The sequence below is a fragment of the Biomphalaria glabrata genome, chromosome 8 (genome assembly GCF_947242115.1).
Source record: "Biomphalaria glabrata chromosome 8, xgBioGlab47.1, whole genome shotgun sequence".
Classification (NCBI taxonomy): Eukaryota; Metazoa; Mollusca; class Gastropoda; family Planorbidae; genus Biomphalaria; species Biomphalaria glabrata.
The window spans coordinates 21,217,135-21,242,736 of NC_074718.1; the positions used below are offsets into that span (position 1 = coordinate 21,217,135).

The window sequence follows — 25,602 nt, forward strand, 5'->3', positions numbered from 1 at the left end:
GTATGTATGGATGTATGTTACTTATAGACATCAAAACCGCTTGACCAATCTTCATAAAACTAGGCAGGAATGTTCCTTGGGTACCAACTTAGACCGTAGTGTATGTATTGTAGCCCTAAAACAAACTTAAGACCCTCAAAAAAAAAAGTTGTCCGACTCTATTAAAGCTATAGTATTTTATGGATCTAGGCCATGTCTACAATGTTGACATGAGAAAAGATAGAAAGGATTTAGACCTAGATCTAATTTTAAGAAATACACTTTGCGCAGATAGTTTTTTACTTTGACACATGAAAACACAAAAGAAGATCCATTGATTTCATTATATAATAAAATTAACCTTCAATTTTGTGTTTCAAAAGCATTTTTTACATTAATTAGTTCCTTATATCTGTGATTACAGATTTCCTGACGAACATTCTTTCATTAGACAATTCCGTAATGAATCGCGTACTAAATATTAATTCGTTTAATTGTTTACTTTATAATTCCATCCCTAGATCTAAAACTCTAATTCAACTCTAAGATGATAAAACTTCTCTTCGCACAGATAGTTTTATACTTTAACACATAAACATATTAATTAAAGTCCATTCATTTCATATTTTGATCAAATAAACATTCAAATTTGGTTTTCTAAAGCTACATTCGCCTACGAAAGCTGCGAAGCCGAGTTGAGATAGGCCTAGATCTATATTCATTCATGAATCGCGTACTAAATATAATTTCGTTTAATTGTTCACTTTATAATCCCATTCATTTAACAAAGCTATCGCTCTTTTCGTTTTTAATAGATAAGAATGTATCGACTTCGGGTAAACCCATTTTCGCAAACCTAATTTTATTTTCGTAGCGAAAGAGAAATAACGTGAAAGGATCATTAGCTAAGTTTAACATACATATAAATCCAATCCACTAGATTATTCAAAAGCATTTTTTACATAAATTAGTTCCTGATATCTACAGATTTCCTGGCGAACATTCTTTCATTAGACATTACCAAATGGTTACACATTAACACATCTCTCTTCTGAGGTCTGAGTCTATTCCTAGGCCTAGGTCTAAAACTCTTACTGAACTCTAAGATGATAAAACTTCTTTTCGCAAAGATAGTTTTATGCTTTAACACATAAACATACTAATTATTGTCCATTCATTTGATATTTTAATCAAATTAACATTCAAATTTGTTTTCTAAAGCATTTTTAATACATTCGTTCGCTGTTCGCTAAAGCTGCGTAGCCGTGTTGAGATAGGCCTATATTCATTCATGAAAAAAAGTTCACGCATGCGCAGCACAGAACTCTAGATTAGTGTAGATTTAGATCTACGTCTACCTCAAGATCTACTTTATACTTTATACACATGAACAAAATTTAGTCTATTCATCTCAAATTTTAATCAAATATATGTAGGCCTACAAGCAAATGTTTTAATTTGAAAAAAAAAATGGATTTAATTAAGCCTATTAGCTATTTTGATTTGATAGCTTCATTCACACTATTTTTACATTGACACATTCGCTTTACTTATTACATTATTATTTCGTTTAATTGTTTACAAAACACTCTCAGTGACTATATCGACAGTAATGCGCAAATAAAGACCCGCGGGTCGCGGGTAACATATGTCTAGTATACATATATTTATTTGTGTGAGGATGTATAGATAGTATTCATTCAATACTTAAGTGAACAATTCGAAAATAGCTTTACTTTTAAAATGAACTTCTGAACCATGACCGTTTTATTTCCACCCCTATCATTTCGTAGTTTTTATTCCCCAACTGGTCCTAATGGTCATCTCAATGGACAGCTTTTGATCCTCGTCAGGAAGTCACACCCTGTAAAATTCCGCAGCTGAAGAGAGGCATTAGCACCTATCTAGCTGACTGCTTGGCCCAGGGTGCCCCGGCAATTCACCTGTAAATCATTCACGTGACACCAAATTGACCTTCGTCTGTCGTGGGAAGTTATTACTTTGCATTAGCGATGGTCATTTTTTTTTTACAACTGGAAATTTAAGGAGTCCTTTCTTTTTTATAAGGAACTTTTCTTTTTTGTTGTTGTTAATGTGATGGGAATGAAACGCAAACTTTAGAACTTAAAGTGGAAGCCTTGTTACAGTTTGTCTTTTACCGTGGCCTAGTTCTGAGACTAATAAATTGTTGTTTCAATATGGAGACGCCATTGAATTTTAAATCTAAGTTTGTGTCTGCTCTCTCGAGTGTCGCACCTATTTTAGACACACTAACAGTGAAGTGTAGGACCAACTAATGATGTGACTGTAGATTAAGCTTGTTGATTAAGCTAAAGGCACATTAGAAAGCGTACAAGTGTACAGATAAAGTAAATGCATTGTTAACTCTAAAAATATCAGTTAAATACTAACCATTTTCTAGGGTCCGCCTCTGTTAAAAAGAATATAATACCACCTGTCCTCCGTTTTCTCAATGTGTTCAGGTATTTGTTTAATTGGATCAACAGTTGTACACTGCCTTATTTTAAGTAACTCTTTAATCTAGAACTGACTAGTTTAGGATACTTTAATCAAATCTGGTATCTATAATTGACTATTTGATGAAGCTTGTTTTGTCAACATTTCAATGTGTCCTAAGGGTTTATGGCTTATAAAAACACTTAAATCTAGTATTTCGTTTAATTGACATTTTTAGCTGCTTATAAATATTATATTTAATGCTTTTAATAGACGTTTATAACAAAATCTGAGTTCTGACTTTTTTTTCTAAAAATAGCCAGCTTAGATCTTATTGGTTATGCATTTTGAGCCCGATAAATCTTAATTCTCTTGTTCCGATTTCCTGTCAACTTGAAACTTTAATGTTCACTCCTCAATGTCACGTATTTAGTATATAAATTAATATGTTTCTATACAACAAATAACACTATATTGAGCCACAAAGCTAGGAGAGACTTGTGATTAAATCAATCCTGGACATTATATTCAAAATCCTCCTTTTATTTCTAAGAAACATTATTTATAAACGTAGCTGTCACTTGATAAGGAGACATCGTCCCTAGTGTTATGATAAGAGAAGAGATGATACGGAAATATTTAGAAGAGAATTGTGAACATGAGTGTAAGGAATATATTTTTAAAAATTCTCCTTGGTGCTTCCTATATATAGGTCTACATGAAGCACTCAAAATAGTGGAAGAATACATTTTTTTAATAGAAGAGTTTGTCAACATCAGTGTAGATCTAGGTGAAACTAGGTATATTTTAAGAACCAAAATAAAACATGTTTTTACAATTCCTCTATTTAGGTTGCTTACTCATTGGGTCAAACGGAGAAAAACCTGGGTGGGTGCACACGGTTCTCGAAAAAACTAATTTTATCTGTCCCTTGACTTTCGTCGTAGGGGTGCTGTGACAGCTCGCGTAACCAAATCCCTCCACTTTTCCCGGTCAGTAGCTGCCCTTAACAGGATATGATGATATCAAGAATGAGGCCGGTCTATTCTTTTATATTGTCCAGCCAGTTTTTCTTTGGACGACCCTTCCACTGTACTTAAAGGATGGCTTTTGACAATGAGGCATGTCTTACAATATGACCAAACCTGCTCAGCTTTCGTCTATTTTACATTATTGAGAGCTCTCTCCCCTTTACCAACCAGATTGTTGACTTGTAAGAGTAGAAACTCGTTTGTTTTCTTTGCCTGGTATCTGATACCCAGCATTTGTTTTCTTTGCCTGGTATCTGATACCCAGCATTTGTTTTCTTTGCCTGGTATCTGATACCCAGCATTTGTTTTCTTTGCCTGGTATCTGATACCCAGCATTTGTTTTCTTTGCCTGGTATCTGATACCCAGCATTTGTTTGCTTTGCCTGGTATCTGATACCCAGCATTTGTTCTGTCAGGATTTTTTTTTTGGGGGGGGAGGGATTTTTTTCTCCCCGCTTCTATATATATATATGTGTGTGTATGTTATTGATCTTTATTACATTCTGACCCTTCATTCTTTCGGATGTCTTTTTGTAACCTAGAATAAGAATATTTTAGTTAGGTAATACATTCTTAGTTTTTTTCTGTTTATTATTAAATACATTTTATTTATACGCCTATATTTCTATGTGACGTTCATGGAAAATGGGGAGGGGGGGCGCCAATAAAAGAAGCTTGCCCCGTGCGCAAGTTTTGCTCACTACGCCTCTGGACAGCTGACGTCCCGCCCATACCAAGTAGGGGGTCTGGGGGTGCGCTGAGAGCTCGCCCAGTGGTGTTCAAGGCTCCTGCGACAAGCATTATTTCTGGTATTAAAGACTACATCAAATACACATTCTGAGGTATCTACAGTGCATTATCCTGCTACTCTTCTAGTTACAAATTGTAGGTCGCAAATCAACTAAGCAATTCATTGCACTAAACTATGGAGCCCAGAAGAAATTGATAAGTATAGTTTTGCTTTAGTTTTTTATTGGAGGGGGAGGGTAACTAAGATCATGAAATTTAGTAATTGTAGCTTTGCTTTTCCTTTTATTGGAAAGGGGGTTTATCTCAAAACAACTCATGGAATTTGGTAACTAGATTTGTATCGAAAAGTGACGTTTTATCGTCAAAACCACCTGTTGTGGGTTTTAAACTCAAAACAACCTTAAGTTGTTGTTTTTTTTAAATCAAAACCCTCTTGGCTCAAAGAATTTGATAACTGTAGATTGCTTTATTTTTTATTGAAGAAAGGGGGAGATTTTAACGTCAAAATTCTGTTTTTAAACTAAAAACTCCCTTGGCTGTGTGGCATTTTACGTCTCGCGAGACGATCTTTTCCCTTTGCAACTTCTTGTGTGACTAAAGAGGCCAATCTCCTGATACACAGCTGCGGTCACAGGTTGGGCATATAAAATCACCAGGCGCCATTGCATTTTCACCCTTCTTTCTGCTTCTGTTGTGTATGACATCTGCAATCTGTGACCCTTCCTTTATGCTCTCTCTCCATGTGGATCTGTCCAGTGCCACCTCTTCCCAGTTGCCAGTGTCGATTTTGAAGAGCTTCATGTCGCGTTTGCATACATCCGTATAACGTAAAAGTGGGCGACCAGCGGCTCTCCTGCCTTCAATTAGATCACCATACAGGATGTCCTGTGGCTCCCTTGGCTACGCTTAAAGAATTTGGTGACTTGTTTGCTTTATTATTTTTTTCTTGAAGCGCGGGGTTTTAAACTCCAAACCCCCAATGGCTGCATTGGGGCAAGCGAATATTTAACATTAAAATCTCACCTACAATATTTATTATAATAGTTTTTTATTTTATAGATTATAGTCAGAACCTCTCTCGCTATGATAGCTGCGTAAAGTCATGTACCCTCTCAAGCTAGTGTTTAATTGTTCTCAAAGGGCTAGTCGAGAGTTCATTTACGAGAAATTTATTCATCCTATTGGGTATTTCTTTAAAAAGAGAGAAAAAAAAATTACCTTATTTCCCAGTTTATCAGCTGGCTCCAGCCTTATCTTTACGCATGGGAATTTCTCGTGAAGCTTGGTCAGGAGCCAATAGTTCGTTCTCATCTCTATTCATGGAGTTATCCCCTCCTTTCAGTTCTTTATTTTCTACTTCGGCGCTAGTTTGGTTAAAAACAAAAACAAAACAGCAATGAAATAATGTACTACAAAACAATTCATAGAGTTCTATTCGAGTATTGTTGCACACAGAATTGAGAGAGATTTGATGAATGCAACTGGGCGACTACACAAGAAAATCTCTGTTCACAAATCGATGTGACTTTCTCAAAAGATTTAGATAAATGCGAGCGTTGTAGCATGAACAGTAACCCCAAAATGTCTTCCCATAAAACAAATTGCATTTCAATAAACGTTTTTTTTTCCTTTGAAACCAGCCCCTCCCCCAATGGAATCTAAAAATGAAATGCTGTTCTGTTCTTGATTCACTCATGTCTTTCAGATGTCATGTTGTCAGAAAACTCTTTAATTGACATTTGTTCTAATCAAGGGACATTCTTCAACATGTCGGCCAATTGAATCAGGAGAATGTGCTCTTGTGCTGGGCCCGAAACAAAATGCTCATTTTTCATGGCTAAGTGTCAGACGTCAATCCCAACCAAAAAAAAAAAAAAAATTCCATACGGTCATGATACGGACTGATTTATAAAACGACTATATCCATTCCATAATTTCACTTCACAATTTAGACAGAGAGCACCAATTAGTTATACTCTTGAAACTTTCCATATACAATAATTGAGCTTTTGACATACAGTGTACAACTAGAACACTAATGGTTGGGAAGGGAGTGGGGGACGATAGTGCTCTCTCTTAACACTCTTAGACTGGAGAGGAATTGAGTTCAAGGCAATTAGTCCTGTATTGGAGCTGAGTTTAAGTCATTTTTATAGCCTATGGCCTATAGTATTTATTTTAAAGGATTTAAGAAAAAAAAATATAAAGATATTTGTATGAAGTCATGTATCTGCTTTTCAGTCTGCTCCCAAAGTAGTGGCGTAGCTAAGGGGGGGGGGTCCAAATTTGAAAATCCCCCGAAGTGGAGGCCCCCAAATGAATATCCTTAATAGTTTTTACATCAAATAATAAATATTACGACACTGCCATATAATCTTGCTATTCACGTGGAGTCCAAACTACTAGACACAGTTGATCTAGATGATGTTATAGATGCCTTTGCTGCACAGAAAGCACAACTTGAGTTGTGTCACTTGTGCATTATCTCGACATATATTCATTAAGTACATTATCTCATGTTATGATGTCGAATGTCAAAATGCAGAAACCTCTAAAAAGGTCAAGCTCCCAAGACCTCCAAATCCCTAGCTACGCCCCTGTCCTAAAGATTCGGTACTTCTCATTCTTTTCTTCATTAGTTTTAGTTCTTAGTGCATTTGTAATACGGTAGGACGTTTCCTAGTACAGTGTGTTCATTGGGAATATTATAGGAAGTTTCCTAGTACAGTGTGTTCATTGGGAATGTTAGAAATAGGAAGTTTCCTAGTACAGTGTGTTCATTGGGAATGTTAGAAATAGGAAGTTTCCTAGTACAGTGTGTTCATTGGGAATGTTATAGGAAGTTTCCTAGTACAGTGTGTTCATTGGGAATGTTAGAAATAGTCATGTTTAGTAGATCATTGTCAGAAATAGTTGTTTTGTAGGTCACTGTCAGTTGACTTAGTGGCTCAACAAAATAAACAAATACCTGTAGATAGGAGTCTTCCCCATACGTTGGTCTTGTCTAAACACAGTGACTAAGTAGTCTAAGAGATTTGTCACTGGTGCATTATCTCGCCAATAAACAACGGTAAAGGAGTCTTAATGATTATTTTTAAAAATTTTACTTATATACTATACCAATTGGAATTAAGACATCTATATTTATTAAGTACATTCTCTCATGTCATGATGTCAACTCTCACCTTCCAAAAGATACACATATTCATGTGGGAAACTGATCTGGCCATTTATTTCTCTTCATTTTCAGTTCAAAACGTGTGTTTGTGTGTGTGTGTTAAATCGTAATGTGCATTTCTTTTTACCATCTTAAAATTTATCCCACAATAAATTTTCTTTTTCTTTTCAAATTTCGTTTATTTTATAATCCCATATTTCCTTTTTTTTTTCCAGAACATCAATAAAGAAAGACAATTTGATGTATAATAGTTCACCACCGATTGTCTGCACTTGGTCATTGTTTTCAAACATTTGGTCAAGAAAGTTGTCTTCTGACGTCTTAGGATAATCCAGAATTAACGCTGTTTGAACAACCAAGTGTGAACGTCAGGTAGCCAAAACTAGTACATACCTGCACAAGCGTGGAAGGGATCACCTATACACGTAGTCAAGAAAACGATGCGAACTGATAGTTTCCAATGACTGGTCATAGTTGAATGACCAAGTATCAACATTGTCTACCAGCTGTGTGGGACGCAATCACAGTAAAAGCCAATGATAGTACTCTAATTTCAAACGCATTCATTTTTCAGAAAACATCAGTACCATCATGTTTACATTTTATATTTTGGTTTTATCTCTGTACCTCCCTATTAGTACCCTCGGACAAAGCCCGGACGCTGAGTTCGAAATCGATGAAGAGCTACCACTAGCTACCATGATTGGAAGCATAGCTAATAAATCCTGGAATTACACCAATACTAAAGTTGTCTTTGCAATTCTAGACTCGACTCGTTTACCTGGAAATTTGTTCAACATTTCTCGTTCAGAAGGCGTGCTGTACGTGGCGAAACGAATAGACAGAGAGTCTTTGTGTTTGGTTCTTGAGACGTGCACGCAGACAATCAACATTTTAGTGAACAGCGACATTGAAAGCAGAGTTATTACAGTGAATATCAAGATTCGTGATATCAATGATAACCCACCATATTTTGATAAAGATACTAAAGTTCTCCAAGTGACAGAAGGGAACACAATGGAGCTGAAGATTAGTGGAGCTAACGACAGGGACTATAATCCTATATATAAAGTTAGGAACTACACTTTGGATTCACAACAAGAGGTATTCCAAATCAACGCCACCAAATCTTTAGATGGAAGCTCGGAGATAGAGATAAGATTGAACAAGCCACTGGATAGAGAGCAGGTGCAGAAATACCAGTTTACTATCACTGCTTACGATGGAGGCTCACCTCCACTATCAGCTGTTTTATCTGTCACTGTTGAAGTCACCGATGTCAATGACAACGCACCGGTATTTGTCAACAGTTCCTACAATGTTTTCCTCGACGGAAAACTTTCAACCGGTTCCGTCGTCCTGCAGGTATCAGCTACTGATGCTGACGAAGGTTATAATGCATTAGTCAGCTATGACTTCAGCAGCGTCCAGAAACCATTCGTTGAAAATTTGTTTCGCATCAATTCATCCACTGGAAACATTTCAGTAGTGGCGCCACTCAGGTCAGGGACAACTGAGTTTATAGTCGAGGCCCAGGATCACGGGAACCCAAGCCTAAAGGCACAAACTGTAGTACGAGTGACTGTTGTTAATACCGGAAACACGCCCCCTCGTGTTTCCATCACAACAATCAGCGGGTTCTCTGATCAGAACGTGGTATCAGTTCTCGAGCCCGCGGCCCGAGGCTATTTCATTGCCTTTGTCATTGTGGATGATGACAAAATCGATGACGTTTCGTGTGATATTAGCAACGAAGTGTTTAAGATGGAGCCAGTTCAGAACAAAGGTTATACAATCGTCTTGCAAAGTCTAGTGGATAGAGAAACAAGAGACTCTTATAATCTTACTGTCTCCTGCATTGATCGTGGGGAGCCCCCGTATACCACATCTGCTTCATTCACTGTTAAAATAGATGACGCCAATGACAATGCACCTGAGTTCACGCAGAAGAAATTCACCAGAAGTGTGAAAGAAGGAAAGAAAAATGGCGAGTTTGTTTTGCAGATCAGTGCCAGTGATAAAGACATTGGACAGAACGCTGTTATCGTTTATTCTATTGACCCTGAATATGCTAAATTCTTTTTTATTGACAGTAAAACAGGGGCGTTGACAGCAGTAGGTGACCTTGACAGAGAAACCTACCCAGTGATGACATTTAATGTCTTCGCTGAAGATAAAGGATTCCCCCCTTTGTCTAGCTCTGCTGAAGTAGTCATCATTCTCGAAGATGTCAACGATAATGCGCCAGAGTTTACTCAACCACTATTTAGAATACAAACGCTCGAGGAAGTAGGGGGAACTCGTATCATAGGCAACATCACCGCCATTGACCCAGACGATGGGGTCAACAGTCAATTGGAATATTTCTTTACTGGTTCGCTTGATGGCGCTGATGGTGCATTTACTGTTTTACAGAACGGTTCCATTCAGTGTTCTTCCAAATTAGATAGAGAAGAAAGGGTGAACTACTCATTTTCGATTATGGTGAGAGACAAAGGAGTTCCTTCTCTTTCGGTGACAGCTAGTGTAATTATTGAGGTCTTGGATATAAATGATAACACGCCAACCATTCTATTCCCAAAGTCTCAAAATCATACAATTCTTATCTCAACATTTCCAGACTCTGGAATTATTCTCAGTAGAATTATTGCTTATGATGATGACTCTGGAGATAACGGAAGCCTGAGATTTGCAATAATTTCCGGCAATGAAGATAACTGTTTTGAGATCTCCGAATCCTCCGGAGAATTCAAGATTTCTCAAGCGTCGCATTTGAGAAACATGAAAACGTATGAAGTGTCCATTACAGTCTCGGACAGAGGCATGCCCTCCAAGTTTAGCACAACATTGTTGAAAATTGATGTCCAGTACGAGAACATGACGAAGGACATGGCTCAAGCTGGACCACAGAAACAAGAAGATTACATCATCATCGTAGCTGTCGTGGCTGCTGTCACTGTTATTTTCTCTACTTTGATTATTGTGGCTATATGCGTGGTCTTTCAGAAGGATAGAGGCGGTCGCAGTAAGCCAAACTCTAAATTAGTTATTCCAAACATGCAGACAATGACTAGTGTTACAGTAGAAGAAAAGGTACAGACAGTTGAGCCCGTTGTGTTTCCTAGTCAAAACATTTACCCACTGAATAACTTATCTTCCCCTCCCAGTGCTGAGAAGTATCCAGTGGAGGAAAGGACATGGTCTGTTGAGCAATGTCATCCTCCTTCAAAAGGTAAAGCTGTGAGTTTTAACTTGGAGACCGAGAAAGTTTCCACGCCTAGCTCGCCGCCTCTGTTCTCAACATTTGGGCCTCCTCATGGTCGGCCTTGTGATGGCGACTTGTATCATCAAAAGAGGTCATCGATGACTCGTCAGGTCAGTGGTGTGAAATATTCTCCAGTCAGCACTTGTGTGCATGTAGGTACACTGTTGTACAGTAGTCTTAAATTGTTGGGGGTCAGCAGGGATGTTGTGACCAACTTAAAAGCGGTTATTATGCTCTTTACAACTAATGAATGTTAGATTTAAAAAAAAAGAAACTTTTTTTTTTTTTACAACGCCCCCCCCCCCCGAGAAAAAAGTCCAGGCTAAGCGAGTGTATAAATCTTCTAGACTTTATAATATTCTAATGATCGGCCTTAAGATCTAGACTTAGAAGACAAAATATTCCTGAACATTATTTTATTAAAATCTTGAATGAAATGCTGAAATACCAGTATACCTATAGTCTGCTCAGGACAAAGATTGTCTAGTTCTTTAGCCAACTTTAAATATTTTTTTTTATACTTTGAACAATTATAACGGTCAAACTAGAGTTTTCCCAGTGTGACCAACGAACTAGTAAAAGTAGGTCTAGTACTCTTAATGCTAAACATAAGCTAAGCTATGCATACATTTCAAGTGAGTCACAAAGTTACTTTTAAAAAAAAATCTGATCTGAAGAAAAGTTGTGGAAAAAAGTAATTGGGTTCAAAACTCATCCCATTCTTCCCCCTGATACTTAAATGTTAAAATACTTAAACCTCTATAGAAAATTTAAAGAAACTAATGCAGAAAGAGTTTACAAAAAGTATATAAAAATTAAACACTTAACCCAAAAAGTAAGCAGACAGCTGCAGAGTGAATACATAAACAATGTAATATCTAAAGATAACAACAAAAACCTATGGTCATACATTAAGTCTAAGAAAATGGAAACAACAGGCGTAGCGCCATTAAAAGATGAACATAACATAATACATAATGATAATGAAACTAAAGCAAACATTCTAAACAAATACTTTGCATCAGCATTCTCAGCCCCAGGAGACAAAGACATATTACTGAATTTGAACCAAGTAGACAATATAGAAGATATAGTAGTACAAGAAAATGGAATTCAAAAACTATTAGCCAACACCAAACCAAATAAAGCTTCTGGACCTGATGGTATTCCAGCTAGATTACTCAAAGAACTAAGTAGTGAGCTAGCCCCAGTGTTCAAAATACTCTTTCAGGCTTCACTTAACCAGGGCAGAGTACCAAAGGACTGGAAAGAAGCTAATGTCACCCCCCTATTTAAAAAAGGAGAAAAATCTGACCCAGGAAACTACAGACCAGTATCACTTACCAGCATCACATGTAAAATCCTAGAACACATAATATGTAGCAACATCATAAACCACTTAGACAAACATAATGTCCTCACACCATACCAACATGGCTTTAGGAAATATATATCATGTGAAACACAACTAATAGGACTAATTGATGATTTTTCAAAAGGTTTAGATAATAGTGAACAAATAGATGCTATCTTACTAGATTTTTCTAAGGCTTTTGACAAAGTTCACCACCATAGTTTGCTTAAAAAATTAAAATATTTCGGCATTAATGGTCCACTGCATCAGTGGATTAAAGACTTTCTGATAGGGAGAGAACAAACTGTAATAATAAATGGCTCTAAATCAACACCGATAACAGTAAACTCAGGTGTACCTCAAGGAACAGTCTTGGGTCCACTACTATTTTTAATTTACATAAATGATTTACCAAATTGCATTAGTTCAGGAACAAAAGTCAGATTATTTGCAGACGATTGCATAATATATAGAACAATAAAAACAACACAAGACACAGATATTTTACAAAGAGAATTAGATGAATTACAGAAATGGGAATCAAATTGGAGCATGTCTTTCCACCCAGAAAAATGTCAGTTGTTAAGAGTAACAAAAAAACTAAAACAAATTAATTCCACTTATCTTATTCATGGCAAACCAGTAACACAGACTAAAAACGCAAAATACCTAGGTGTTATAATAAATGAAAAACTGTCATGGAATCCACATATTGATGAAACTACAAAAAAATCAAACAAAGCATTAGGATTTATTAAAAGAAATTTCTATAAATCAAATAAGAACATAAAACTAAAATGTTATTTAACCTTGGTTAGGCCAATAATAGAATATGCATCCTCTGTTTGGGACCACTCAACTCAAGAAAACATTAAGAAACTAGAACAGACACACAATAGACCAGTGCGATTCATAACAAACGAATATTCACATTTGACTAGAGTAACACCTTTAGTAAAATCACTAAATTTAGAAAGTCTTCAGGACAGAAGACTGAAAAGTAAAGTAGCAATAATACATAAAACACTGAACCACAATCTTCAAATACAAAAACAAAATTTAATAAAATACTCTGAAAGACACAAAGATAAAGGCACATTCCTCGTCCCATATGCTAGGACAAATTTGTACAAATACTCCTTCTTCCCTAGTGCTATTAGAGCATGGAATGGGTTGCCTGAGCTAGCCAGGAAAACCAGTGACTTGGCAGAATTTAAGTCATTGGTTAATATGCATGACTAAATGCATGACGCGTAGGACGTAATCATCTTCTTTTTTGGAGTAACGTCTGTATTATATAAGATAAGATAAGATGTTTCTTATGAAATCTAAATATTCATAAACTAAATCTTTTCAAATAATTGGGATACATTCATGCCCGATAATAAAAATCATATTACATAAAATTCCATTAAAACTGTCGCCATATTTGACTACCCTGTTTTATGTCCCCCTTTGTTGTCGAAAAATGTGATAGGGCGGTAGAATAAAAAGGGGGGGGGGGTGTTGTGGCCCTCTCTCCATTTGATTGCATTTAGTGAACACGATACAAGAATGTAATATATTACATATACAACTTAAATTATTGACAAGTTGTTTTTTAAACACACATTTTGTAATCCAATAAAATGCAGTCTGTCTTGGAGGGGGTACCGCATTTATAGCCGCCCCCCCCCCCCAACGGTCTAACCTGGTACCGACCACCTTCTTTCATTGTAAATTTACCAATGATTGCGACATATATATATATATATGGGTCCGACCAAAAGTTTGGCATATTTAAATATTGAATTAAGAAGTTAAGAAGAAATTCAGCGATTTGTTTGAGAAATTTATTTTTTTACGGCTGGTGACGGGGAAAGTTAAAAAACTGAAACTAGAATTATATAGAAGTATATATGGGAGGTCGATATAAGGGGGCCGTTCTAACTGAATAAACTATACATCATGAGCCAAAATTATATGAGAGTACAGTTTAATGAAAGGGTGGGGGGTTGTCGTGCGCATCTTGGTTGGTATTTTCTTTTGAGCACCATAAGGTTTCGTAAGGATGCGCTATATTGGTGTCATTTTTCTATTGTTTTGCCTTGAGATGGAGTTCTCTGTGTGGTGTTCTTCTTCAGTATTGGGGACGCAAGCTTGGGACTCTGCTGGAGTCGAGTCTGAGTTGTAGGCTTGGTATTTGACTATTGCCCGTAGCGTTGGGGTGGGGCGTTGTGAGCCCTGATCGACTAAGTCAATGAGATTAAGGTCATGGTAAGGGAAAGACCGTAAGATATAATGGTGTTTTTTTTTTGTAGTACCAACTGACGGCAATTACCATCTGCCATGGCCGACACTGAAAATCAGTCTGAGGTTGAAAACAAGCCGGCACCTGAACAAAAAGTAGAACAAAAAGAAAAGAAAATAATTGCTGGCCACGTAACAGGGACAGTCAAATGGTTAAACGTTAAAAGTGGATACGGATTTATCTACCGTGATGACACAAAGGAAGACGTTTTTGTGCACCAGACGGCCATAATTAAAAACAACCCAAGAAAATACCAACCAAGATGCGCACGACAGGGGGTATGTTCTAGATGCGCAGGATGCAATATTGAAAAAAGCTCATGCCAAAAAGCACCAGAGAGTTGGTTTTTTTTTATATTTCGATAAAGAGCTGAAAAGTCGATGAATACTCAGAGATTGTGTCTAAAACTATTTCCTAAGGCGTAGGTTGGAGGGGGGGGGATACGTGATACCGGTAATCGAATCCATGGCTATAAAGTATATGGCTGGGAGGGGTATGATGGCTGTGCTAATAAGTTGTAACAGTTTACCCAGGGCATGCTACCCTGCCTCATACTGGCGCCCGAGTGGAAACTATCGTAGGAGGAAACGATTAGGCTAAAGGGTAGTAAACAAGACTCCCTTGGGGGTGCCTAAGGGGGTGCGAGAGCATCCTCATGGCACTGTGCGGAGTTGTAAAAAAGCTCACACAACCTTGTCACAATCCAGGCGCTGTTCCTCAAGGGGCCGTTACATAAATGGTGTGTCCCGCACAGTTAGCCTGGTATAGAAAAGGAAAATGGCGGGGATCTTAGTGTACGCGGCCTCTTGCCGCGAGTCTGACCCACCCGCCAGACAGGCCGGTGAGAGGGAGCTCTTGTTCATTTTTGCTGGCCTAGAGTTCCAAGAGGCGAAGGCTCAACTCTACCTGACAGTTTCAAGAAGAAGAAGAAGTAACAGTTTATACAAGTTTTCCGTAGGGGAGGGAAGCAGGAAGTGAAAAAAAAGATCAGCCCCAAAAACATATCATAGAACCGATCAACTATTTTCAAAATAACTGAAAAGCAGAAATACAGTCAGTGTAAAGAAGACTTTTTGTTAGGACGGAGAGTTGGGGGGAGAAATCAACGGGCGTAGCGTCTGGATAAGTGCTAATTACTATCTATTATATAGATATTTGACAAAATGCAAAAAATCGGCCAACATTAGAGGATTTCAAGTTGTACAAACTCTCAAAGCAGCTCGAGCCTCAATGTTGACAACTCAAACAAAAAACAACAACAAAAAACGCTTAACTTCTTAGTGTTTAAGAATACACGAGTGACTTGTCTAGAGTTCTATAGTGCACAATTTTATATAATGAAACTTAACTCCTATTATAATTTGTAATAGCTTGCTAATAAATCATTACATCTGTGCTTTATTCAGATAAGTCTAAAGTATTAAGTAGAAAGAGATATTAGTGCTATTTCTGCAGGTAAACAAGATCAATTGTTGACGTCATTTTTCTATTTTTGTCAATGCCTGACAAGATCTTCATAGTATAGATCTAATCTAATTCTAATTTATTGACAAAATGATGAAACTAAATTTAACACATTTGAGAAGTGTCCGTTTGAACCCAATTGATCATCGTATCAACTTTATTACCACTAGGTAGTTGTCCATTAGTTTTGTACTAAGTTTTGAGCTGCGCCCCTGTCCTAGAATGAGAATCAAATACTTCCTCCATTACGAGTTGATCCTGTGTTAGAACATGGAAGAGCTACGAACATTTTGGATCCTGTCGTGCACACACACAAAGTCTCGTGAGAGCTTTACAAAAACACCACCACCACCACCAGCCTATCACCACCACCAGCCTATCACCACCACCAGCCTATCACCACCACCACCACCACCACCAGCCTATCACCACCACCAGCCTATCACCAACACCACCAGCCTATCACCACCACCAGCCTATCACCACCACCAGCCTATCACCAACACCACCAGCCTATCACCACCACCACCACCACCAGCCTATCATCACCACCACCACCACCAGCCTATCACCACCACCACCACCACAAGCCTACCATCACCACCACCACCACCAGCCTATCACCACCACCACCACCACCACCAGCCTATCACCACCACCAGCAGCCTATCACCACCACCACCACCAACAGCAGCCTATCACCACCACCACCACCACCACCACCACCACCAGCCTATCACCACCACCACCACCAGCAGCCTATCATCACCACCACCACCACCACTACCACCACCAGCCTATCACCACCACCACCACCACCACCAGCCTATCACCACCACCACCACCACCACCAGCCTATCACCACCACCACCACCAGCCTATCACCACCACCACCACCACCAGCCTATCACCACCACCACCACCACCACCACCAGCCTATCACCACCACCACCACCACCAGCCTATCACCACCACCACCACCAGCCTATCACCACCACCACCACCACCACCAGCCTATCACCACCACCACCACCACCAGCCTATCACCACCACCACCACCACCACCAGCCTATCACCACCACCACCACCACCACCACCAGCCTATCACCACCACCACCACCACCACCAGCCTATCACCACCACCACCACCACCAGCCTATCACCACCACCACCACCACCACCACCAGCCTATCACCACCACCACCACCACCACCACCAGCCTATCACCACCACCACCACCACCACCAGCAGCCTATCACCACCACCACCACCACCACCACCACCACCAGCAGCCTATCACCACCACCACCACCACCACCACCACCACCACCACCACCAGCAGCCTATCACCACCACCACCACCACCACCACCACCACCACCACCACCACCACCACCAGCAGCCTATCACCACCACCACCACCACCACCACCACCACCACCACCACCACCACCAGCAGCCTATCACCACCACCACCACCACCACCACCACCACCAGCCTATCACCACCACCACCACCAGCAGCCTATCACCACCACCACCACCACCACCACCACCACCAGCAGCCTATCACCACCACCACCACCACCACCACCACCACCAGCCTATCACCACCACCAGCCTATCACCACCACCACCACCACCACCAGCCTATCACCACCACCAGCCTATCACCAACACCACCAGCCTATCACCACCACCAGCCTATCACCACCACCAGCCTATCACCAACACCACCAGCCTATCACCACCACCACCACCACCAGCCTATCATCACCACCACCACCACCAGCCTATCACCACCACCACCACCACAAGCCTACCATCACCACCACCACCACCAGCCTATCACCACCACCACCACCACCACCAGCCTATCACCACCACCACCACCACCACCAGCCTATCACCACCACCACCACCACCAGCCTATCACCACCACCACCACCACCACCACCAGCCTATCACCACCACCACCACCACCACCAGCCTATCACCACCACCACCAGCCTATCACCACCACCACCACCACCACCACCACCAGCCTATCACCACCACCACCACCACCAGCCTATCACCACCACCACCACCACCACCAGCCTATCACCACCACCACCACCACCACCACCAGCCTATCACCACCACCACCACCACCACCAGCCTATCACCACCACCACCACCACCAGCCTATCACCACCACCACCACCACCACCACCAGCCTATCACCACCACCACCACCACCACCACCAGCCTATCACCACCACCACCACCAGCCTATCACCACCACCACCACCACCACCACCACCAGCAGCCTATCACCACCACCACCACCACCACCACCACCACCACCACCAGCAGCCTATCACCACCACCACCACCACCACCACCACCACCACCACCACCACCACCACCACCAGCAGCCTATCACCACCACCACCACCACCACCACCACCACCACCACCACCACCACCACCACCAGCAGCCTATCACCACCACCACCACCACCACCACCACCACCAGCCTATCACCACCACCACCACCACCAGCAGCCTATCACCACCACCACCACCACCACCACCACCACCAGCAGCCTATCACCACCACCACCACCACCACCACCACCAGCCTATCACCACCACCAGCCTATCACCACCACCACCACCACCACCAGCCTATCACCACCACCAGCCTATCACCAACACCACCAGCCTATCACCACCACCAGCCTATCACCACCACCAGCCTATCACCAACACCACCAGCCTATCACCACCACCACCACCACCAGCCTATCATCACCACCACCACCACCACAAGCCTACCATCACCACCACCACCACCAGCCTATCACCACCACCACCACCACAAGCCTACCATCAGCACCACCACCACCAGCCTATCACCACCACCACCACCACCACCAGCCTATCACCACCACCACCACCACCACCAGCCTATCACCACCACCACCACCACCACCAGCCTATCACCACCACCACCACCACCAGCCTATCACCACCACCACCACCACCACCACCAGCCTATCACCACCACCACCACCACCAGCCTATCACCACCACCACCACCACCACCAGCCTATCACCACCACCACCACCACCACCAGCCTATCACCACCACCACCACCACCACCACCAGCCTATCACCACCACCACCACCACCACCAGCCTATCACCACCACCACCACCACCAGCCTATCACCACCACCACCACCAACACCACCAGCCTATCACCACCACCAGCCTATCACCAACACCACCAGCCTATCACCACCACCAGCCTATCACCAACACCACCAGCCTATCACCACCACCAGCCTATCACCACCACCACCAGCCTATCACCACCACCAGCCTATCACCAACACCACCAGCCTATCACCACCACCACCACCACCAGCCTATCATCACCACCACCACCACCAGCCTATCACCACCACCACCACCACAAGCCTACCATCACCACCACCACCACCAGCCTATCACCACCACCACCACCACCAGCCTATCACCACCACCACCACCACCACCAGCCTATCACCACCACCAGCCTATCACCACCACCAGCCTATCACCACCACCAGCAGCCTATCACCACCACCAGCAGCCTATCACCACCACCACCACCACCACCACCAGCAGCCTATCACCACCACCACCACCACCACCAGCCTATCATCACCACCACCACCACCAGCCTATCACCACCACCACCACCACAAGCCTACCATCACCACCACCACCACCAGCCTATCACCACCACCACCACCACCACCAGCCTATCACCACCACCAGCAGCCTATCACCACCACCACCACCAACAGCAGCCTATCACCACCACCACCACCACCACCACCACCACCAGCCTATCACCACCACCACCACCAGCAGCCTATCATCACCACCACCACCACCACTACCACCACCAGCCTATCACCACCACCACCACCACCACCAGCCTATCACCACCACCACCACCACCACCAGCCTATCACCACCACCACCACCACCACCAGCCTATCACCACCACCACCACCACCAGCCTATCACCACCACCACCACCACCACCAGCCTATCACCACCACCACCACCACCAGCCTATCACCACCACCACCACCACCACCAGCCTATCACCACCACCACCACCACCACCACCAGCCTATCACCACCACCACCACCACCAGCCTATCACCACCACCACCACCACCACCAGCCTATCACCACCACCACCACCACCAGCCTATCACCACCACCACCACCACCACCAGCCTATCACCACCACCACCACCACCAGCCTATCACCACCACCACCACCACCACCACCAGCCTATCACCACCACCACCACCACCACCACCAGCCTATCACCACCACCACCACCACCACCACCAGCCTATCACCACCACCACCACCACCACCACCAGCCTATCACCACCACCACCACCACCACCACCACCACCAGCAGCCTATCACCACCACCACCACCACCACCACCACCACCACCACCACCAGCAGCCTATCACCACCACCACCACCACCACCACCACCAGCAGCCTATCACCACCACCACCACCACCACCACCACCAGCCTATCACCACCACCACCACCAGCAGCCTATCACCACCACCACCACCACCACCACCACCACCACCACCACCAGCAGCCTATCACCACCACCACCACCACCACCACCACCAGCCTATCACCACCACCACCACCAGCAGCCTATCATCACCACCACCACCACCACTACCACCACCAGCCTATCACCACCACCACCAGCCTATCACCACCACCACCACCACCAGCCTATCACCACCACCACCACCACCAGCCTATCACCACCACCACCACCACCAGCCTATCACCACCACCACCACCACCAGCCTATCACCACCACCACCACCAGCCTATCACCACCACCACCAGCCTATCACCACCACCACCACCACCAGCCTATCACCACCACCACCACCACCACCAGCCTATCACCACCACCACCACCACCACCAGCCTATCACCACCACCACCACCACCACCAGCAGCCTATCACCACCACCACCACCACCAGCCTATCACCACCACCACCACCACCAGCCTATCACCACCACCACCACCACCACCAGCCTATCACCACCACCACCACCACCACCAGCCTATCACCACCACCACCACCACCACCAGCCTATCACCACCACCACCACCACCACCAGCAGCCTATCACCACCACCAGCCTATCACCACCACCACCACCACCACCAGCCTATCACCACCACCACCACCACCACCACCACCCACACCAGAGACACCAACAAGCTGGCTAGTTTATAGTATTTCTGCCATGTCTACAAATCTCCAATACAAAAGGGGCGGGGCTGGTGGCATTATTTTAAATTGGCTAAAATATAAATAATAAGTATATATTATTAAGATAAGTCAATAATTGTGTACACAAATAGTTTGATACATTGTGTGATTCCTCTACCGAGAGTCGCCCGCCGGAACTATTTGTGCACAGTCTTATGTAGAAATCATTCGCTGGACTGCTAGAATTTGTGACAATTTACATAAGTATAAAACTGATAAATTCACAAATATCAATACTATTTTCTAACTAGATACTGTATTCTAGTTTAGACTATACTGTCTTTTAATGCTTGAAAGTCTAAATCACCAACTATAACTTTCTATAATCTATGTAGATTTATAAAAAGGGTTGGGGGGGGGAGGATTAGGGCGGGGTAAAAAATGTACCTTTTCTCTTGTAACATTCATTGATTAGTTAGAGCGAAGTAATGACTCTGTCTATGTCACGTCAGTTTGATCAAACATTGAACAAGTAGTTGTCTTTGTTTTGTTACTTGTTTCTTGTCCTAACACGACAAACTAAAATACATCAATACTAGCCTGTACATAATAAATCTTTTCTTTCTCATTTAACTATTTGGACTAGTGACTCTAATGAAGATCTACTCTACTATTTTAATCGCGATGTTACATAGCTCTTTGTCTGAACAATTGATGAAGATTTCTTGATCAACTTCTTCTCTTTTGCAGACTGATGACGTGACCAGTGATACATCAGCTGACACCACTACCAGTGACACCACTACAAGTGACAGTGGACGTGGAAACAGTATAGATGACGTCAACTTTGATCAAATTATGAAAGGTAATCTTTTTATATTTTTTTTTTTATTTATTGATGGATGCACGTGTGTTAAATTGGCCAGGGGGGGGGGGGTTAGCTGCATGTCCTGTGTATTAAATTTTTTCTTTTTATTTATTGATGGATGCCCGTGGGTTAAATTGGGGTGTGGGTGCTGCATGTCCTGTGTATTCATTATTATTTTTTATTTATTGACGGATGCCCGTGGGTTAAATTGGGGTGTGGGTGCTGCATGTCCTGTGTATTCATTATTATTTTGTATTTATTGATGGATGCCCGTGGGTCAAATTGGGGTGGGGGGGGGGGTGCTGCATGTCCTGTGTATTAATTATACGTTTAGGAGAGCTTTAGTTTACTTGACATTCCAATAGATTTAGAAGGAAACTACAACTCAATTGGACATGTCCAGTAATATCAAGGCTAAATAATAGGCTTAGAGCAAATTATCGGTTCTTATATTCATCTATTAAAGTTAGCAATTAACGTTGCACATGTTATTTGGGCATACAATGAGAATACTTGACATCCAACTTGAAATAGTTTGTCTTGGATTGTATACACACAGTAATGACATCACTAGTGTCACCTACGGCTCTTCCCTTCCTAGCAGAAATGATTGACACACTGATTTTACTCACTGGTTCTAAAAACTGATATCAAGAGTGTTTTTAATTTTCTGACAATAAGAAGCTGATTTCCTACTGAGCTTAAAACCAAATGGCATTCCAAAGAAATGTAGAACACATTAGTGTTATATCCACTAAGCATAATTTTTCTTTTAGCCCTTGTTGTCACAATTAGTCTATGGAAATGTTCTTTAATTATTAGTTGAGTAACAAGCAATTTCATTTTGAACTCTCATAAAACATTTTAATATCTTTTTTTTTTAGGAGATCTTTCGCCTAGATTCAATTTACACGGTCAAAGTCAAGATTATCCTTCTCAAGGGCGAAAATTTGTTACATCAGAAAGGCCACCCAATCAGCATGTTAGATTCAGTCCATCGTCTGATGTGTTTCCTCCACCAGAATTACCTCCAAAACAAAAGATTAACTACGAAGGCGCCTTGCCATTTATTAGGTCACCCCGTGGAGACAGTAGATGCCTTAACTACATGGGGGCGCCAAAAAGCTCCAATAACAATATCGCATACAACCAAAAAACGGCTCCATTTGTCACGCCTCGGCAATTGTCCGTGACGTCCATTGATGATGATGCAACCACAACTACTTCCGGCAGCTACATAATAAATCCTGACGATTTAAAAATAGAAACTTTTGTTGGCTCAGACATCATAGTCTAGATATTTCTTCAATCTGTTTAGTCACTGCTCACAGCAGTAGTCAACTATGCAATGAACATAGAATGAAATGTTCATTCACAGTGGCAGCTTAGGTGAAGCTCATTTCTTTAGCACACGAATCACTGCAACATTCTACACCAATTGGCCCTGTGCTTGGCCAGATAATCCATAATCTGCATCACCAATTGGCCATGTGCTTGGCCAGATAATCCATAATCTGCATCACCAATCCGCTGTGTGCTTGGCCAGATAACCCATAATCTGCATCACCAATCCGCTGTGTGCTTGGCCAGATAATCCATAATCTGCATCACCAATCCGCTGTGTGCTTGGCCAGATAATCCATAATCTGCATCACCAATCCGCTGTGTGCTTGGCCAGATAATTCATAATCTTCAGTACCGATTGGCTGTGTGAGATAATACTCAGCATGTCCAGAGAATGGATTTTATTTTCTGAATAGCAAAACAGACGAACAAAAAAGACTTTGGCTAATACTTTCAAAGTAAAACCATATTAGAATGTTGTACATACAGTCTGTTATTTATAATTGTCAAGTGTAAATATGTACATAAATACATTGAGTGGTGAGTAAACCTTTAAAAGCCAAAACTTGATTTATGTTCCAAAAAAAAAAGGAAACTCAGATTTTTTGAACTGATATTATTTGCGATGCATCAAGAAGTGGATTACAGACTTTTCAACCAATCTCAAAGACACTGTTCTCAAAGACACGATGATGGAATCAATCACTATCTGTCTCTTTGATGAACTTCCCATTCTCTACTTACATTCCTTGTTTGAATCCTAGTGGAGTGCAGCTAATAGTGACATTTTTTTTACTTTTGAATATAAACTTTTACATACAGTTGGGTAAATAAAACACAGTCAATATTGTTGACCAGAATTGACCTCCAATTCAACTTACAGTGTCCTGTCTTAAGATTGACTGCAATTCTATCATCATTAATTAAACTATTAACAAAGATGTAAAGTAGAAATCAATGACATTCTCCTACTTGTAATGAACATTATTCTCATATTTTGATTGTATTCTTTTATTTTGAAGCTTTATCATTTTTGTTTGTTTCTAATTGCAAGCAATTTTTTTTATACTGTTATTTAATGCAGCAAAATGATGAAATAAAATATTTTCAAGTGTCTTATACAGTTTACTATTGGATAAAATTAAGTATTGTGTTTCGCTCAACGCTGACAAGAAAACATCTATGAAGTATATATGCACCGACTATCTTCTCCAGGAATCAACGTTGTTCGTTGTTCAAAGCCTTCTGGCCTCTAACGGCAATAAAGATGTCTGGACATTTGAGTTTGGGTCGGGTTGGGGGTAAAGAAATACTCGGGTGGGGGGGGGGCAAGAAATACTCGGTTTGGGGTGACTGTAGTTTCAAATGATACATGGTGTGCTTGTATGCTAGAATGTGTTTTGAAATTAATTTCCTGGTAAATCAAATATATTTCTTACACTATTTTTGTAATGGTTTTCTATTGAGGTTCAATAAACATTCGATCCCAAACGGAAGCAATTAGTTTTTATTTTGTCTTATTGTTTGTATCTTTATCAAAAACTAGACGTTAACATTTTAATAGCAATGGAAGATTGAAGGACTCTCTGCTCACAATAACATACATTCTAGTGTTTGTGTTAGCCAAGACGGCAGAATAAAGAAAACATAGTAAGTGTCCTGGAAGTAAACAAAAAGGAAAACCATAAGCGACCCAGCCTTGAGAATTTAAATGTAGATATTATTGATTGATTGGCCAGTTAATCCATAATCTGCATCACCACAGCCCAGATTTTAAAACAAGCTAAATGCAAAAATACTTTATAAAAAAAAAATTAAGTGAATCAATTTGTTTGGATTAGTCATGTAATTGAATTACAAATATATTTAGACTAACAATAATAAAACTGTGCGATTAGAAATTTTATCAATTGTTCTTGATCAGCTTTTAGTTTTCTCACTACGCTATGATCTTATCACTTGTCTGGATCAGTTGGAAAGGGGTGGTGGAGAAAGAACCGGGTATATGGGTGATAGTTTTTAAATGTATTTATAAAAAAAAAAATGAACGACCTGAATTCGAACTTGTAGACTAAAGCCTTCTCATGCTTCTCAAGCCAACACCTAACCACTCTGCTAGCATAAGAACATGGAAGATTTTGTAGTTATCTATTGTTTTTATTTCATGTTTGTGTTCACTAGGCCTCAGACGACGACCTATAAAGGGGAGTGATTCAGTTAATACCACATTTTCAGTCAAATACATACAATTTCCTTCACTTGTTCGAGATACAAAAAAAAAAAAACACAAAAAAACATCAAC

The 25,602-nt window shown here is 41.5% G+C and overlaps 1 protein-coding gene across 3 annotated transcripts in view; it reads left to right on the top strand.

Moving 5' to 3' along the window:
- LOC106066132 (protocadherin alpha-7-like) overlaps positions 1-24,791 on the top strand; it is a 71,383-nt gene extending 46,592 nt beyond the window's left edge. For 2 of the 3 annotated variants that reach the window (XM_056038821.1, XM_013225095.2), the window contains exons 2-4: positions 7,611-10,812; positions 21,839-21,953; positions 22,841-24,791. In XM_056038821.1, coding sequence (XP_055894796.1) covers positions 7,987-10,812; positions 21,839-21,953; positions 22,841-23,253 — 3,354 coding nt within the window. In that variant the 5' untranslated portion in view covers positions 7,611-7,986 and the 3' untranslated portion in view covers positions 23,254-24,791. The remainder of the gene's footprint in view (positions 1-7,610; positions 10,813-21,838; positions 21,954-22,840) is intronic. The other variant, XM_013225096.2, reaches the window with a different exon arrangement.
- Positions 24,792-25,602: the final 811 nt, after the last annotated feature.